The sequence below is a fragment of the Falco peregrinus genome, chromosome 2, assembly GCF_023634155.1.
Source record: "Falco peregrinus isolate bFalPer1 chromosome 2, bFalPer1.pri, whole genome shotgun sequence".
NCBI classification, from domain to species: Eukaryota; Metazoa; Chordata; class Aves; order Falconiformes; family Falconidae; genus Falco; species Falco peregrinus.
This window is the reverse complement of record NC_073722.1, coordinates 70,125,861-70,144,751: the sequence shown is the minus strand read 5'-3', so window position 1 is coordinate 70,144,751 and position 18,891 is coordinate 70,125,861. Positions and strand designations below refer to the sequence as shown.

The 18,891-nt window shown below is 41.2% G+C and overlaps 1 protein-coding gene and 1 long non-coding RNA gene across 4 annotated transcripts in view; one reads left to right on the top strand and one right to left on the bottom strand.

Moving 5' to 3' along the window:
- Positions 1 to 909: 909 nt before the first annotated feature.
- The window catches only part of SLC9B2 (solute carrier family 9 member B2), a 23,794-nt gene continuing 5,812 nt past the window's right edge, over positions 910 to 18,891 (bottom strand). For 2 of the 3 annotated variants that reach the window (XM_005238058.4, XM_055796311.1), the window contains exons 3-12: positions 17,908 to 18,091; positions 16,287 to 16,457; positions 13,445 to 13,587; positions 11,446 to 11,573; positions 10,371 to 10,546; positions 9,728 to 9,834; positions 8,409 to 8,558; positions 6,033 to 6,141; positions 5,652 to 5,788; positions 910 to 4,554 (exon numbers count right to left, since the gene is read on the bottom strand). In XM_005238058.4, coding sequence (XP_005238115.3) covers positions 4,315 to 4,554; positions 5,652 to 5,788; positions 6,033 to 6,141; positions 8,409 to 8,558; positions 9,728 to 9,834; positions 10,371 to 10,546; positions 11,446 to 11,573; positions 13,445 to 13,587; positions 16,287 to 16,457; positions 17,908 to 18,091 — 1,545 coding nt within the window. In that variant the 3' untranslated portion in view covers positions 910 to 4,314. The remainder of the gene's footprint in view (positions 4,555 to 5,651; positions 5,789 to 6,032; positions 6,142 to 8,408; positions 8,559 to 9,727; positions 9,835 to 10,370; positions 10,547 to 11,445; positions 11,574 to 13,444; positions 13,588 to 16,286; positions 16,458 to 17,907; positions 18,092 to 18,891) is intronic. The other variant, XR_008745859.1, reaches the window with a different exon arrangement.
- LOC106112551 (uncharacterized) lies at positions 4,456 to 13,432 on the top strand. Its single transcript, XR_008745862.1, has 4 exons — positions 4,456 to 4,588; positions 10,357 to 10,523; positions 11,048 to 11,292; positions 12,357 to 13,432. It is a non-coding gene; the product is annotated as an uncharacterized LOC106112551 (long non-coding RNA).

The following is an 18,891-nucleotide window of genomic DNA, read 5'->3' as shown; positions in this document are numbered from 1 at the left end:
TATCTACCTAATGTTTACGGGGATAGCTAGTAGCTAAGAACTGAAGTGTCTGCAGAGCCCTTGACCAGTGATTGAGCGAGTTGAATCAATTACTTGCTAGGATGTGCTTGATCATGTCTTGCCACTGGGTGATTTTTCTAACCTAATTTGGAAGCTTCAGACAAAGGGATAAAATTGCCCTGAATGCTAATAAAGACCAGGACTGAGGCAGCAGACAAGATCTTCACAGTCTTGATGCAAAATCAGGGGAAGCTGAACTTGGCATGCTGTGACATGCCTTTTTACTCTATGAGAACAGTAATATTTACCATTCTTTTGATTATGAATTTGAACAATAGTTATAATAGATTACAAATAAACTTGTAAAATAAGTTTGGAGAAAGGTGCCTGACTTGTGGCAACTACTAGACAAAGTATATGCAATTGAAGTGCAGCTGGCACAAAATTTGATTTCTTGCACTCTATTTAAGAAGCAAAATGCAGAAACTGTGTCATTCATTGTTTTGTGGCTGTTATTACACCATAAGTGTCTCACAGTTAATTTTAGACTTCAGTCTGAATTCCCTAAAATGCTCAGTTCAGCTGAAAAAGAGACAGCAGTAATTATAATGACATTATCCCTGCATCCTCTGGCCTGTGCAACTCTGCTTCCATATGTCTAATTTCTGTCTTTTTCCATATTCTGCCTGCTGTAACTGCCCACTGATGGCTTCCAGGAATGCACTGTGCTGCTGTTAGGCCCTTCTGCAGAGGTTCTTGTGAACCTTCTGGAACTGGACACACATACTGTGCTCAGTACTCTCCCACATGATGCCAGTGATTATTTCTGCCTGAAAACTGGGAGGACTCTGCCTGTAGTTTACTGCACACTGTGGTCTAATTTTATTTCCTGCAAATAAGAGACTGGCATGGCATAAAGATTTTATTGGCATTAATATATGCATTATTAATGAATGATTTAATGGCATTTTGTTAAAAGGGAGGTGGTCTTAAATGTCATGACTTTACCCACACAAACTCTGATAAAAAGTGAAATCATATCTCTCAAAGTTAACCGCTATTTAAAATCAGCTGAAATTACCATGATACTTATTAACAAACCCCAGTCTCTTAGGTTCTTAGCCCTGATACAACATTTCTCTTCATGACAGGATGCATGTGTTTCATTCCTTTTGGGAATGCAAGGAGAGGAGTGCTATAAAACATTAATGCTTTTCATTTTACATCTGCAGGTCTATGTAATAGCTTCAGCCTAATGCTTTCTGAAGATTTAATAAAAGCCAGGGGAAAGGGGTCTTGTGAAAAACATCCATATAGGGTGGTGAGGAAAGAAAAATTGATCCAATTTCATTTAGATTAGCGAAGATGACACTTCATTGGTAGGAGTGATCTAATGAATAAATTGAGAGTGCACTGAGGTTAAGGGAACATCGTAAATGTAATTTATGAGATGCTGTTATGATGGTGAGCAAGTATTAGAGGCTATCATGAACAAGGGCTGTTTGTCAGAGGCCTGATTGCATACTTAAGGTTGTGTTCGAATTTAAATCCTTACATGTCACACATCTGTTACTGAACAGACTCCAAATTTGGCCTAGTGATCCCTCCCTACAGGAGGATTCTACTTTTTATAAAACTTTTTGAAAAAGGGAACTATATAAAGTTTCTATTCCTGTCAGTTTTACTCAAGTAGAATTATTTTACAGACAGTCACAGATGAACTGAATACCATATTCCCTCATCTTCTTGATTAGGTTTACAGACATTACAATTTCCAAATACAATAACCTCCTATTAAAACGACCCCACTGAATGACCCTTAGCATGCAAAAGAGGCAGAACAGGCACAGAAGACAGTGGGTGACACAATAACCACCAAGTGCAGCACCCTAAGCATTCTGCAGCGTGCAGTCTGAAAGCATCTTCCTTTCTGGTCAGGGGGCAAACATGAATTGAAGACTGTATATTCCCCAAGGAAGTGGAGAGAATAGCAGTGTGTATAGCAACAAAAATGTGAATCTACTTGACTTGACAACTGTAAAGGGAAAACTTACCAAAGAATTTCCTGGTATTTTTATCACCGTGCTGGAATTGTAGCCTATGAACCTTAAACAGTTAGCAGGAAGCTTTCTTTTGGGCTTGGAGAGGAAGACACATGCAAAGGCACACATACTGAGCTGCAGTTAACCTGTATAGAGGCATAGGTGGACACTCTGCAAATAATACAGTTTCAAGTAGTTTTAAAGGTATTTTTGTCCATTTTTGTCGTGTCTATTAGAAGTGGAAAAGCTAAAATAGAATTAATAAATTCTTACAAATGCCAAAAATATCTAGACTTGTCAAATATATTCTATACAGTGTCCTGTAAAATTAGTTCAGTGAAACTGTAGCGTAGAAATCTGCAGGGAGGCATTTTCCACCTTGATCATAGGCACAGTGCAACATCCTTCCTAAAAACTGACAGAACTTGCAGGTTCTGAGGAATGCTGTGCTGACACCAAGAGCTGGGACTGACCTAGTTGGACCTGGTTACTTGTACAAAACAGTAGAGCTAGGGAAGAGTTGCTGGCATCTGTCAATAGTAAACCCTAACTGATACCAAAGCTAAAGGCAAGAGCAGGATTTTGATCAACAGAGGAGGGTTTACTCCTGGCTTTAGGACAGTCAAGGAGAAGAAAAAGGAAACTGTTCTGGGAATGAGAAAATCAAATGGGAACTATACTGCAACTGACGGTGCAGGAGGTGCCCGCTACATAAAATGAAGAAAGCCACATTTGAGCTTTTTGCTCCCCCTGCTGAAACGTTTTGGCAAGGTATTCCACAGTAGCGTTGCCAGTCATTTCCATAATCCACAGCTACACACAACCCGTGTTTCTGGCAAGGCCCACAGGATCAGTGGGTACGTGCCAAGGGTGCTAGTGCTGTGTCCCAGTCACCGCTTCCTCCTGACACCTGCCTTCGCACAGCAGCCCTTCTGAAAGCAGCTGAGAACCAGGCTCCTCTCACGTTGCGCCGTCCCTCTCAGCACTGTGTTTTAAAGGCTGTTCATTTAAAGTATTAGTTTTCTGATCAGAGGTATAAAAATGTTGTGGCAAATCTGAGAAGCCTCCACTCTTGAAAGTCAATCCAGCTAGCCACATCTTGGAAAAAATCAGCACTAACTGGCTATACTTTTAGAAAATACCTGGGGTTTTTTTCTGCAGTTAACCAAACGCAGGTCTGAGGAGGACATGATTGTGGCATTTTCTCAGCCAGATGAGCATTAACTTAGGACAAAGCTAATAGGAGATCCTGGCTGACCCATGAATCTTGATTTGAGAAGAGGTCTGCTGCTATTGCTGAGTTCCCCGGAAGGCGCTGAGAAAGAAAGGGACAACTCATTGCCACCTTGGCCTTGCCTTGTCAGCAGACCCCACGTGAGAAGAGCTCTCCCCTCTGTCCTACAGTGGCCAGCACCAGCACATAGCCACTCTCAGTGGCCGAAGAGCTTGCTCTCCCTCCCCTGACATCACGTTGTGCAAAGGCTGAGGTACAGAGGTGACGAAGCAGCAGCTATCCCAATCCCATACAACCAACCCCCTCCCAGCTCTTACAGCCTTCCCACAGCCCTCATCCCATTATCAAGCTCAGTCCTTTTTTTTCTGCCAGCACCAGCAACACCTGTATTACCACAGGCTGTGATGACCCAACTGTCTCTTTCAGGACTGAAGTACCACTTACTGTTTCTTGCTACGACCAGAACTGACAGTCCCTTGAAGGCACAAAGGAGTGCGTGAGCTGTGGGGAAGAACAGCTACAGGAAAAGGCAAGCTTTGGAACCTGAACGAGGAAGGAGAGGGAATCGCCAAACCATGGCAGGACTCGCTCACTGTGTGTCACAGTTTCTTACTCAGAAGTTGCATTCTCTCAGCTGTTGAACTCATCATCTCACAGCCCAGTTTCAACCATCAAGAAGTTAATCACATTAGTCTCCATTTTCTGCTGGTTATATTCCACCTCCTAACTCCACTCCACGCCTGAACGATTCTGATCCTTTCCCTGGCCTCACACCCACACATTTCATGTAACTGTTGACTGCTGACTGCTCAGTGACTCACTGCCTGGCCAGCCTATTCACTGTACGTTCAGCTATTTCATCTCTTAAGGCACCATCAACACATAAAAATGTTTTTATAAAACTCCACCAGGGCTGCTTTTAAAATAGCAGAAGTAACTGGTACTTGTTTTGATTTCCTCCAGAAAGATTACAGACATGCTGTGTTTACTCAGCAGAAGCATAAGGGCTGAAGGACCATACTCCTGTAGATATCTGTCTTACGAAGGTTCGCAGGCCTCTGCCTCTTCTCCAGCCTCAGCACCTTCCTCATCCTCCTTGCTGTTTTTCTGAGCTTTCTGCAAAAGTCTGGGCCCTGCCAAGCCAATAACCAGGGCTCCAATTGGAGCAGTGATCAAGATAGCCAAGAAAGCTACTGTCAGTACATCCATTCCGTACTTTTCCAGTTGCTCATCCTGATGACTTCGTGCTGTATCCAGGGCTAGAGAACCTATTGCAGCCTGCAGGAAAGAAAACATTGCTGAGATGGAGCAGGTAACCTTTAGCACTGATTGAGGGGAAAAAAGGGACTAATCATCAGTCAACTTTATAACATAAATATAACACTTTTAGTACATTTGACCCATTTGTTTCTAGGCAGTACATAGAAAAGTAAATGTTTTATACTGAACAGAAAGGTTTTCACTTGGCTACAATTTGAATTTCCTAAGCTAACTTATGAGTTCATCTGGATTCCCTCATGTGAAGAACATTGCTTAGCTGCCATTTTAGCCACATTTCTGGAGGATGTGTGATCAATCATAAAATGGTCAGGGTTGGAAGGGACCTCTGGAGACCATCTAGTCCAACCCCCTAATGAAATGGTCCAGTATATTACGTATAGGAACTGTTACAGTGCCACACTTTGAGAATGCATTCTGACAGCAGTCAAGTAGTAGCAGCTTCTGAAAATTTAGTTCACAAATCTTGCAATAATCCTTGCCTGTTCTGATTATTAACTTTTGTTTGCAAGTAATCATGCTATTGAGGCAAAGTCTAAATGACTAAATGATCACGGAAATAAAGAAGCAGGAATGCAGCCAGCCTGAGGCTTCTCTAGCGATGCCTAGTGGCTGTCAGACTACCCCTTACCAAAATGACCACAAACTGAAAACCCATTCTGAGCCTCTGGTGTGACTGTCCCTGCAGACATGTCATGTGTAAGAGGGAAACACTTCTACCTTTGAGAGTTCTTAGAATCTATATGTAAAGGCACAACAATCTGCAACAGCTGAGAAATAGTTAAACTTCCTATGATATATGTTCAATTTGCTGTCATTTTATTAAGAGTTCAACCCAGGATGCAAGCAAAACACCTTCACATAGAAGGTTTTCCATGCACTTTTCAAGTAGATTTACCATGGTTTAGAATATGAACTGTCCATATACTACCCTGTCCTGATCCCCTCCCTGTTGGCTCCCCAAAACCACAGGGAATAAGGGTATTCAGGCCACGTGTACAACAGTATTTTAGGCACCTGTTTACTGCTGTGCTACTTAAAACTTTGCTAAGGACAATAGCTATAGCCTGGAATGAAGGTGATGTTGGACTGTTTACCTGCACAGTGGCCTTGGGAATCCATGCCAACGAGACAAATACTTTCTCCTTGAAATTAAACCCAGCAAAACACACCATCAGGAATGTTGCCATGATTCGCACAACTAGGGCAATGCCTAACGTAGCAACACAGAGCCCTGCAACAAAGACAAACACTTCTCAGAACTGTTGTGTACGGGTGCCTGAGGTGAACAAGCCTCATAAAACAGTAGCTTCACAGTGGGGTTGGTTTGGTTTTGGTTGTTGGTTTTTTTTTTTTTTGGGGGGGGTGGGGGGGTGGGGGGGGGGCGGGTCAGCCATAGTCTACTTAGTTTTAGATTTCTTTATAGAGATTCTTTGGAAGCCAGTAATGAAAGCTGGATAGTTAGTGAATGATCTTACCAACAGTTTCAGGCCTAAGAGACGTAACAGATACTTCTGCTCCAATTAAACCAAAAAGAAAAGGTTGAAAGATGTTCCACGCAACTGCAACAATTTTTTCTACTTCCCTCTGCAATGAAAACAAAAGTAATCTATAAATTCACTAAAACATGGCCAACCAGACACAGCATTTCATTAAAGGACAAAGTGAAAATGTATCATCAAGATTGTCCAGAATTGCTCCTCCTTTGAGCTTAAAACATTCAAAATCAGCTGCGCACCTTTGGAAAGTCAGAGTGGGTCTAGCTCTGCTAGTACATACACACTTGCTATCTCAAGAAAAGAAATAAAAATCACTGATATTTGAACAGTAACAGAGCAGTTCGCAGAAAAGAGGAGGAAAATAAAGCATAGTTGATTTTCAGTATTTAGGAAGACTTAATTTGAACAGCTTTGCCATTAAGTTTCTGAGCCTTTGGGAACAGCATGCTTAAACATGTTCTTCCATTTGTATCCACGCAGTCAGACCCTCCCAAGCTTCAGTCCTGCTCGTGCTGCACTGAGAGGCCTGTCTCTGTATAAGGAGCAAAGTTAGACTGAGCAAGTCTGAAATCCCATACCAGTAAAAAGTGTTGAACTTCCCAGTGCAATGTCTCGTACAAGGGCAAAGCCAACTTTTTTCCTTGGGTTTGAACTTTACACCTACAATTTTCCTAAATGAGCTACTGCCAGGATAAACTAGAATCTTCCCCTGACGTGCGAAGGTACACACAGCATATCTAACAGCACTTCTTTTTTCATTAAGTGGGTTCTGCAACAGCAAATGAACCTTCAGGCTAGAGTGTGTGGAAAATGTAAAGTGCAGTGCTCTGTCACTTAATGATCAGCCTAGACACGTCCTGCCCTTGCTGTTCTCTCTGGGACTCATCCTGCGACATCTCTTGCTCTTCAGTCAGTGGAATGGTAGATGACTGTAATACAAAAACTTCTGTAACCTTAGAGGGAATGAAGTGGAAATACGCACACTTCTAGATGTTTTTCTTTATTTCCCTCATTTGTCCTTGTTATCTCACCCTTTTTTTGGCCGAAAAAGAAAAATCCTCTTTACAGATGTTAGCATTATTTCAGTCTGTTTACTGCCCATTTAACTGTTCCAGCAATAGGTACAGTGTTCCTTGTTCTCTGTGGACAAGTGTTTGCCAAGTGACTTCCACCAGAACAGTAGACGGCAGTGGCCTTTGAGAAGCTCAGCAGGAAAACCTTGGTAATATATATTGTGTATACAGTATGCAGACATCTCTGACTGTATGTGATAAAAAAGAGCTAAGGCATTTGAAATCAACATCCTTAAGGCCAAGAAGCTTCATTCCCTGATAAAAGAATTTAAATGAAGCATTTATAGTTTGTGTATACTTTTTAAGGTCCTTCCTTCTGAAATGCTTTAGAAGCTTTTCAGTAGAAAGCTTTATCAGTTGCAATGTCCTTAAGCAGCCAAGTCCCAAGATGAGGTTTTTCTTCTTTTGAAACTGGACAACACTGTAATACTTTAAACAGAAACCATGGTTTCCTTTTTTGTTTTAACAAACCTTGAGATCTTACTGAACTCAGGGTCTAGATGGGGATAATAACATGGACTGTGCTATATTTGATCCCCTTTCCTTTCTCTTCTTCTCCCCTTCTCCTAGTGCGTGTCACAACGCTACAGCTGTGGAGAGAAAGATGCCCTCAAAACCATTGAGTGTAGATGGTATCCAGCAAAGGAGGCAGTAAGGCATGCCAGGGTACAGAAATGCAGTGGGACAGCAACAGCAAGATGAAGCAGGGTTAGCAGCTAAGAGAAAGTGGCTAAAAACATTCTGTTGTATGTTTTTTTGTATGGCCTTATATCACCATTTATTGTGGGCACCCTGCCCTCTAATTTATCCAGAATACACTGGCTGGGATTTGGGAAAGATGAGAGAGGATGGTTAATTACCGTTTTATATTTTGGTCATGTGCACAACTGTATTTTAGGCACCTGTTTGTAAATCTTACCATAAAGTGAGTGTGTGAGGCTACAGGCACTCAGAGAGCCAGGACATAAAGCTTTGGATTCCTAGTCAAGTGCCTTGACAACTAAATCTCTTCTACTTAAGGCTTAAGCATGTCTAAGAAAAGCCTGTGAGCGTTTCTCTGTCAGTATGTTAGGCTCTGTATCGACAGATAATCACATACATGGTAACTTTCTGTCATGCTAAACATTAAAGACTTCCAAAATAAACGTAGATTTTTTTTAAAAATCCATATACCCCCTAAAGCTTCATAAATGCACCATTACCACTCCCGACAAATGCAAACTCCTGTCAGGCTGTACCTTCAGAGGAGTTTTGGTATGACATGCTTTATATAAACATTCACCTTTTCATCAGACCATCCCACACCTGCAACAAAAGCTAAGACTAATGTGCAGAGCCCTCCTGATCCAGGGAAGCCAAAGTAGATGCTTCCAAAAACAGCAAACATGGACAGCCCAAGTACAAAATATGATCTCTTCCATGCCAGAGATGCCTGCAGCCAAGGAAAGAGACAAACAAAAAAGTAAATTTATTTTAGAAATGGAGGAAAAAGGTTACTTCTGTTAATTGTGAAAACAACAATTTGAAAATAAAAATTGCCATTAACCATTGTGAAATAATCAAAGCTTTCAAGTGAGATGAACCGATCAGTTGAGTTGAGGGGTTTTTTGGACATTAACTCCTAAGAAATTCAGATTTTGGAAATTCAATATTTTCTTCTGACCATCCAAAAATCTTATTGCCAATAGGCTTTTTACATCACAAGGAACGTGATACTCTAACAGCCCTGCTTCAACTCTGTGGCAGCAGGATTTTCTACCTGTGCAGTCCAGAACTAGAACAGTTTCTCCAAGGAGAGGTGAAACCCTTGCCACTAGATGTTTTTAAGGACAAGTCAAATGAACATTTGCCAGGGTCACTCTAAGTTTTATTTGATCCAGTCTCACAGCAGACAGTTACATCTTTGCCATTGTTCCCCATTTCTATTTATCTGTTTAGCTCCTGTATCACACTTCTTATGTTATTTAATAATAAGAAAATCTGGTCTCACTGAGGACAATAGATGCTTTGCAAATTGACTTCAGTAGTCCAGAACATACCTACTTTCTTCCACAATTTTCTGTTCAGTTAATTGCCCCTTAATAGTAAATTAATCTACTGCTTTATAAGAGCTTAATTTTTCTTGAAAGTAACACATTCTAATTAGCACCAAATTACATGCCAAATCACTTAAAGCCTACAATTGGCCTGCTTTAATTGTTTACTTCTCTAAGATATTTCTAGTAGGCCTGGGATTAAAAACTGTGTTGCACATCAATCCAATTGATGATTATTTTACTGTATGAATTAAGTATCAGACCTTCTCTGCTTTATGTGTGGACATTTCCGTCACTTTCAATGACAGGAGAATGGTGAGCTGGGTTCCAAACCCTGCATCAGGAAGGACTGTCAGATCATACATGGTTATTGCTGCAGTAAACAAGTAATCAACTCTAAAACGCATCCTTACCTGACAGGCTTTGCAACCTGGAAGCTGTTAGCACTGCACTAGCTTTCCCCAAAAACAGTTTCATGTGAAGCTTGGAAACGAGTAACTTAGAAACATTGTCCCTCAGCAAAGAATGCCTATTTAATAAAAAGGGGGTTTTACTGGGTTTTTACCTGATCGCGGCTTGGGAAATAGCGAACAAACATTCCCAGAATCCCCCCAGCTGCTATGCCAACAGCAACCTCCAGCACTCCACGGAGCACGTTGTACAGAGTAGAACCTATTTGGCAAAAGAAAACGAGTCTCAGTAAGCCATACACAGACCCTTCACACACCAACCACACTAGAGACCTACAAGGCTGATTCCAGGACAGTGTCTGCTTTAAATCAGTTGGGGCGAAGGGGTTCAGGAGGGAACCTGTGGGCCTGAACGAACAGGGTTGTGCAACTTTCTCTCTGAAAGCTAATGCTAAGAAAGTGTGCCAGAGAAGCCAGAGCAAAAGCCAGTGCGAGAACATTGCCAAACCCAGGGAAATGTGAAAGCAGAACGTTGGGCGTGCAGGGACCAGACTTGGCAGCTAAGGGCACAGACAGGGGAAAAATTTCTCTGAAAGTTGTGACCCACAATTCAGAGCAGACAGTGTTATACCAAGACTTTTCATCCTGGGTAATTTCCCTCTCAATGTTCAAGTCTACACACAAACTTTGTAAGAAGATGTCATTAAGTTACAAACCAGTCAGTCATAACAGAGCACACATTCATCAAAATATTCCTGTTTGTTCTGGATTTCACCACGTACAGATTAACCAGCATACCAGAAGAGAAAGCCATCCCAAGGCAAGTATTGAACCCTGTGATAGCCAAAATGTCATCAATGCTGCCAGCTGCCATTAGCAATGTTGGGACGCCCTTCTCCACTCCGTATCCCCCAGCTTGTAAAATCAGCATTGAGGGAACCACCACAGCAGGTGAGACTGCACCTAGAACAAAACTGAAAACACACAGGTTCAGCTTCTCTTAAAAAGAAAGCACTGAACTAAAACACGTCAAAATATTCTGACACCAGTTCTTTTAAAGTATAAACAGACATTTACATGAGGTATTTTCCTTGCCTTTCCCTGCTAATTACAAGCAGGGATTTTTTCTATGCAGAATTGCAATCAGCTCTTACTTCCTGCCCAACTGAACAGCATTAAAAGTAAAGGGCTCCACAGACTAAGACTTGAATATACACTGCAGGCCAGTTATGCTCCTTGGTAAATGTCTCAATTGTCCCATTTAGGAACCCGGTTTAGACATGCTTAATGACTCAGTAGCCCAGTTCCTTCTCATAAAAATCAGTGTGTGGCAGAGGAATTAATCCACCTTGCTCCAGCATATAGGTCCAGACCGAGTCCACCGTTTTAGATAGAACTAAGAGGAAAAGGTTTCTTCTTCCAGGATATTACTCCAGAATATAACATGCCACATCCTTGCCTTTGACTTGTGACAGGAAGACTGTCCTATGTGTATCTCGCTAAGAGGAAATGCTGAATTCCAGCATGAAGATTTTCCAAATTGTGGTATCATCTTCTGTCCCTAAAAGCCCCTGTGCTGTGGTTAAAGACTCAGGGATTGCACCATCCTTCTTCCTTCTTCAAGTGCTCAGATCACAAACACAGAAGAGTGATGATGCAAGAACCCCTCCACAGCCTGGAAATGTGACCTTTAAATTAGCCACAGAGCCAGACGGGAATGGTAAGCAAACAAACACAGGGGCTAAGCACAGCTTCCTGACCGGCACTGAACTGAAGTCTCTGCTTAGCACAGGGAACTAACTGCACTTGGATCATTTAACTGTGGCGTGAGAACAGGCACCTTCATCACACAGGAGAGAAAAGAGTGCATTACCCTAATATAAATCCCCATTGCCATGGCAAATGCATGAACAAGTAGGCAAGAACAGCAGCTGTGCACGTTTCGGAGAGGCACGGTCCAAAAGAAAGCCGTAAACAGACTGCTTTCAGCTTCCTCAGCGCCTGCAAGATACAAGCACGTTCAGACAATCAGTACCTTCAGCTTTATAGAGAGGAAATACATTTACAATCTGATATGGTTTGCCAAAAGAATCCTCAGACGTGCGGTACAGGATGTGACAGCTTTACACGGGCTCAGCCAGAGAGGCTCAAGCACAACCGCATTTGGAGTTAAAATTCCAAGCGTGGCGGTGAAGCTCACTGAATTTTGACTAAGTTTGACAAGATTCCTGTACGACACAGAAAGGCAGAAAATACTGTTTGGCTTCTTGTGCTGAACAAATTAAATGTGAGAGGCTGAACAAACGGCGATCCATTTGAAAAGCACACCCTCAACACAGCTGGCTTGCCCAGAGTCACTTGAGGTCATTTGCTCCACCCACAAAAGATTTTGCCATAATCCCACAAGTTGCATCAGCACCCCAAAAAATTTTCCCCCCAAATCCACAAACAAATCATGAAAAGTTGTAGAACTACATCAACCTGGCAGAAGGAGCCAAGCATCTCTCCTTTCAGCTGTCTCTCACTTGATACCCAGTGCAGATCAAGGTCCATTTGGCTCAGCAACTTCTATTTAAAAATTTCTCTAAAACAGAGTATTTACTCACAAGAGCTGCCTTTAATAGTTAGACACAAGCATGACTCTGCTAGGATAGGTCCCTAATTTTGATGGAGGAGCGGGGGGATATAATAAAATCACCATGTCGCGCTTTTTACCAGCACAGTTTGTCCCAGCATAATTAGGGCTGAGAATCACCACAGCAACTGACATCTTTGTCTTCACAGCTTCAATTACACGAGGAACAACCATAAACTGCCACACGGAAGAAAAATGAGTCAAGACTGAAGTTCCCTCGGCAAAAAAAAAGGTGTTGTGGAATAGAAAGAAAACCAAGCGCACGGAACTGGGCACCCAAGCTCTGTTTAACAACACACAGTCCGTGCTCATACAAGCATCAATGTCTTGGAAAAAAAAGATGATAGTAATCTAGGAAACCAGGCATTTTTCAAGAATAATAAACGCCTATTTTCCAAAATACCTAAAGCACTGGCGACTCTCTAGGTTTTATTTGGTTAAGAAAAATTAGTTCATTTGTTCTGGACTAGCTATACTTAACCTAAGTTTTATATAAACATTAAGCGGTCCCTTAATCTTAAATCGATAGGGGCCAATATGGTACAGCTATATTTCAGCCATCTGATTTTGGTCAAGCAAAACCTTGCCTTCATTTATTTACAGAACATCATGTTTCACAGTGTGCAGAGGAAAATTTTTTTTTGTTCACAGAAGCGTTACGGGCTTCATTGCGATGTAAAGCATTGTTTCTGTAGTGCAGTGGGAGTCATTTCTGCAATGAATATGTCGGCGTTAAAATGGCAATGATTAAAAAAAAAGAAGAGAAAAAAGTGAAAAAGGCACACAGGTTTGATTTTTTGGGTGGCGGATTATTTTTTTTAATTTGTGTCAACACAAGCAGTATTCTCTTTCAAGGACTGGGGATCTCTTCCATTGCTTGTTTTAGTTTGTCAGTGTGAACTGACAGGGAGTTTGTCGAGAGTGTAAACTCTTCCTGCCAGACCATGATAGAGTACATGTCCTCAAGGTGCTCTGCTCACAAAATTCAGGAAATATCTTTAAGGCAAGGGGGGAAAATAGTTACAAAATCAGTTTTCTTCAGGTATTTTTTGGTCGCTTGCCTAGTCTACAAATCCAACTGCCAATATTAACATACAATAGAAACTGTGCTTTCTGTAACGATATAATTTGCAGATCCTCCGAGACTGAACAGTTCTGTATTTTTAACAGAACCCATAATCCAATTTTTTTTGAGGGCTGTTGTACACCTTGCCTCACAGAAAGGTTGTTGCCATACCTTTGGGTCCAGGCCAAGTCCTGCTCTGGTCAAGATAATTGAAAGAGCAATATTCCTCAGTGCTGCAGACCAGCGTAGGTTTATCTGAACTATGTCACTAATGAATGGGGTATTTCGGATAAGGAAACCGGCAAGCAGCATCCCTTAAATGAAAGCAAATAAGCTCCTGTCAAATGATGTGGTTTTATTGCACAAGAAAAGCTTGCATAGCATTCTTAAAAATAAGACACCATATTATGTATTTATGAGAGACAAGGAAACAATTAACTTTCTGAATTATTAGCTGTGTTTCAACAATGGGGACTGGGGCATGGGAAGAGAGACATATTTTAAAGCAATGAAAGTGGCCTAATAACACACCAGGTCACCAATGAATAAAGCTGCAGGATGCTGACACACAGCTTTAGTGCAAGTCAACAGAATTCAGCTTTGTTCACCAGGTACAGGTCATACCTACCATAAGCAAAGACACCTCTGCATCTTTAAAGGTATTTTTCTTGTTAACTTGTTTTAGCATGAAAAAGGGAAAATCCTTTAATATTGCACATTTACGTCAGAAGTTGAAAACTGTTAGAAAATCCTCTTAGGTGTAAGAAATGCAAGTATCACAGGAACCATAGCACTGAGTTCATTAGGAAATATAATCTACAACAGCTAATCATGGACCAACGTAGACATTTTAAAATGCTCTGGCAATATGACTCTTACACAAAGAGGGGATAAAAGGGGGGGGGACGGGACCCAGGAACTTTGTCTTATCCTCTATTTGTGCTACTTGTAAGATCCAACCTTTTGCAAATATTAGCAAAAGTATCTAATCAGAGACTTCCTACAAAGCTATCAGAACTGTAGTTCTGGAAAGATACTGAAAAGTATGGGAAAGGTTGACTTAAAATATATATCTGCAGAGATTAATTGTAGCTCCTGATGATTTAAAGGTATATTTTGGTGGCAGAAATGTGTATTAGCAATATTAAGAAACAGGAAAACAAAAAAGACAAAACGTAAACAAACTGTGCTGGTGGGTCCCAGCTTGGTCTGAGCCTTGGCTGTGGACTTGATTTGTCCCGGAACTTGCTAAACTTTGAGACACTGTTCTTCCTACCACCTCCCGGAAAAAAAAAACAGTGGCATAATTAATCTGTGGTAGCTCATGACAATTATATCAGGCTAGCATAATGATCACATGCTCTTTGCCATGTTTGCATGAGGTCCAAGTCACTGGAGCTGATCTAGAGATCTACTTAAAGCAAAAACACTCCACCTCAAAGGATACCTTCACTGTTCTGCTCCATGTTGCCTGCTGCAGAAACCTCTCTGCAATGCATACTTAAGATACAGTGTATGAGTCGTTCCAGCAGCAATTTCACTCCTTTTTTCCTGAGACAGCAGCTCATTTATAAGGTGCTTAAGTGCTCACAGCCAGCCACGTTACACTTAGCTGCACCTAGCACAACTGGATTAAAGGCATCTAAGAGTACAAGATTGTTCTTTTTTTACACTAAAAATACAATTTACATACATTGTCTATTTCTTCTTCTGACTCATAGATTTCTCCAATTTTCCACAGGCTGGTGATCTGAACAGTGAACTCTGTCCTAAGCAACTCAACAGACATGTGCTGTCATGCTTGAGTTTCTGTTGTTCAGTATTACTTGTCTGACAAGCAGTTCATGCTTAACTCATAACTTTTAGATACAGATGTAATTAAAAAAAAAGTAGAATCCAAATGGTCAAGCTTTTTTTTTTTTTTTTAAGGGGGTTGTTTACTTAGAATGGGCAGACTCCCTGTGCGTTACATTCTGCATTCGTATTATTGCAGGCATGCATGCTATATGCAAAACTTCCCTCCCTTTCATTTGAATTTCTTGCTTGTGAAACGAAGTGGTGCAAGAACATGTGTGCTGCCTGGGACAGAGCTGTGCATGAAGCCACCCGGCCCTTCCGTAACCAGTGCTACTGTGCGAGGCACACCACCAGCCACCCAGGTTACAAAATCACACCCCTGCGCTACAGGGAGGTGTTCGTAGCCCACTCGGCCATGAAGTTTTACTGTCTGTCAACAGCTTTACTCATTTATGCACTAGGTATAGTAAAGGGGCAGTAGACAGCTGGTGAGAACCCAGAGCTTCATTTTTCAGCTTCATTGACACCACGGCACTTTACAATATTGTACTGATCTAATCAAAACCTCCTCTAGGAAAGCAGTCTGAAAAGGTTCTGATGATGTTAGAATTCATGTAATTTTCACCTCCCATTTCTATTTTGTGTTTTTGTGTAAAATAATTCAGAATTATTCCTTGTGGTGAGTTTATTTTCTCAGGTTTGAGTTATCTTGAAATAAAGGAAGGAAAAGAAAGAAATTGCTTTGGACTACCAGTAGTAGAGAATTCCTGTAGTGTTTTCTTTGGAAAATATTTTCATTGTGTGAAGATACATGCGAAATAGCTCAGCAATAACTTCCTTATGAATTAATTATTCTACTGTAACAGGAGGTCTAGATTACGACTCCTGTTCGGTGACACTAAACACAAATTTTAAGTAACTGTGACAGAGGGGACTGAAGGACAATAACCTTTGCATCTGTTGGTACACAGTTCTCTGGCCCCCAAAGAGTTAAGAGCCTTAGTAATTTCTTAGTATAGGTAATTTCAGAGCCAGTTTGGGGAATTTTGTACTTTCTCAGAGAGGACCAGATAAAAGTCACTTGGAAAAGCTACAGCTTTTGAGCGTGACACAATTTGTTTTTTCCCCCAATCCAAACATACCTAGCATGCGAGATACTACTTGATAGTTTAACCACCACAAATATGCAGGAAGAAAAGAAGGAAGGATCTCTTACCCAGAAGAGCGGGGAGAGGAGGTAGTGTTCGTATTTTAATGAATCCAAAAATTTTACCTCCAATGACAGCAAAAAAATAAAGAAACAGAATTCCAAACAGATTTCCACCTGGGAGACACTCAGTCCCAGTGATGGACCAAACCACAGCCCAAACCAGGATCACAACTGCAACTGGAACAAAACAAGAAATACTCACATTTAATCATCTCTCAGGGACAACTTTGTTTGCTATTAGATCACATTTGTTTTTCTACTAATGGAAAAGGTACCACAACTTTCAGAAATAAAATCACTTACCTTAAAAATTAGTTTAATCATAACACTATTTAATATTTGATGCTCCCTAAAACTGATGTTCTGATTTTATAGGGCTAAGATACTTTAAAAAATGGTAACAGGGACGTGGTTAGGGACCAAAACGTATTAAGTGAGCCTTGGGCCACCGTGGAAAGCATTTCACAGGTCCCAAACTTAAAGCTAGGATTTTCACTAACTTCTCTTGCATTTGCTTATCTCCCTTCAGCTACTTCAGAACTGCAGTAAGAACCTCCTGCTGTACAGCCTGGCCTATCCAAGCTAATGACTGCAGCTCCAGTCTGATTTTTAAAAGAATTTAACCACCACTTTTTGACTGGATGTGCTTGTGCAATACATTGCTATCCCTGGTGCGGGGGGGGGGGGGGGCGGGGAATAATACCTGAAGGTGGTCATGTCTCTGGACAGTCTGAAGTAGTCCAGATATTTCCCTTGATACATCAATCAGAGAGGGATAATACATGAGGGGGGGGGGGAAGGTCCTGAAAAGTATTATGATAACAGTAAGCGCAAATACTATAAAATATGTGAAATATTATGGTCTTTCCAGGTTCCTAGATCTGTTCCTAAATTTATCCAACAAGAACAGGCATGCACAGATATAAAAGCAAAATACAGAAGAAGGAAAAAATGTGCTGAATAAAAGGTACTGCATTTTCAGATTGGATTTTTCCTGATCTTATTGGAGGGTGACAGGTGGCAAAGGGAAGACCGGTATAATTCCAAACATAAAAGCCTAAGAATCCCAAGTAAGAGAGAACAGAGGCTGCAGAAGCAGGCAAAGCCACAGGAATTGTCTTTTGTTCAGAAAAGCCTTAAGTAACGGGCTAGGCAGGCACTCTTCTCTGCGAGCCTTCAGTGTAGGGCAAATCAGTTTGCTTTGCAGTTAGGATTCTTGGCTTTGCATCTCTAGAGTAATAAGGAACAAAAGAAGGTATCATGTAGCGTCTTGGATTTGTTGCCTTAATTCAATAAAAAGCCATTCAGTGTGCCAAAAATACCACTGTGTTTACAATCATCTTAATGCTCTCACACCAAAATGAACTATAAAGACGAGAATTGGGAGGTCTTTCTTCTGCTGAAAGCACTTTGCAATGCAAAAGCAAACCTACCACATTAAACACAGAAGAGGGGACAGAAGAACAAAATCTATGCATTCAAATCTTTGTTTCACCTCATTTTCTTTCCCTGTTACAACACTGAAACAAAAGTGTGGTACGCAAAACATAGCTGTTTCCCTGCATTATTTTCAAGGGCAATGGACAGATACCACACCCAGAGAAACAAGTACTTCTTTCTTACGTACCATTTGTCACTGTTTGGGCCAGTAAACCTTGTGGAGGACAAATACATATTTGCCTCCATGTTCTTGCAGGTGTTGAAGACCCTGCTAGTGGTTCCGGAGGCTGCTGAGCACAGTGATTCAAGAGAGCAGTTTCTTCTGTTTGCACATTCCCATCAGCAGCTTTGGCATCTACTGCTGGTCCCTCCTGAATGCAAACAACAAGACTGTCTCAGGAGCCGCACCTCGTACATTTGAAGTAGTGTATAAGACTTGCAATCAGCTGTGATGCACTAGATCCACGCTGTCTACAGATGACTATATTAACTAAACAATTGCTGTAGGAATGGTCCAGCTTTGTAGTATATTTGGGATTTTTGGTTATGTGTTTTTGCGTGGCATAAAGGACTGAATATGAGAGACCGTGGGACATTCACCTTTTATCTGCAACTGACAGGACTCCTGTCACAAATAGCACCTGTTCGGCAACAATATCAGAATATTTGATGAAGAAACAATAACAACAAGCCAGGTTCAGCTTGTTTCATATACAAGCCAAATATTAATATTTTCTGTAATTTGATAGGGTTCTGCTTCCAGACTGGATTTCACAATACAGTTAACGATTAGCATCATTCCAGTGAGACAGTGTCCTTAATATACCTGCTAAATAACTTCTGTTGCAAAGCCTTGAATCAAAATAACAAAACCTACTTCTGATTAGACAAAGGTGAAAGAAACAACCGTTGGCCAGTGCAAGCACTACTCACGTGATCCATTGCTGGAACGCTCAAGCTGGTAAGTCAAGGCAGAGATGGAGAAATACTACACTGGGAGTTACTTCCTTGCAGAATGGTTCTGTGAAGCTGTCCTCTTATACCGGTTCATCTACTTATCCATATTCATAGCCAAAGCACTTTTTGACCATTTTTGGATGTGTGTCCCAATTTTTGGGTCCTTATTTTTTGACAAGTTAATCATCTACCTTCCCTTATGATTATTCACCTT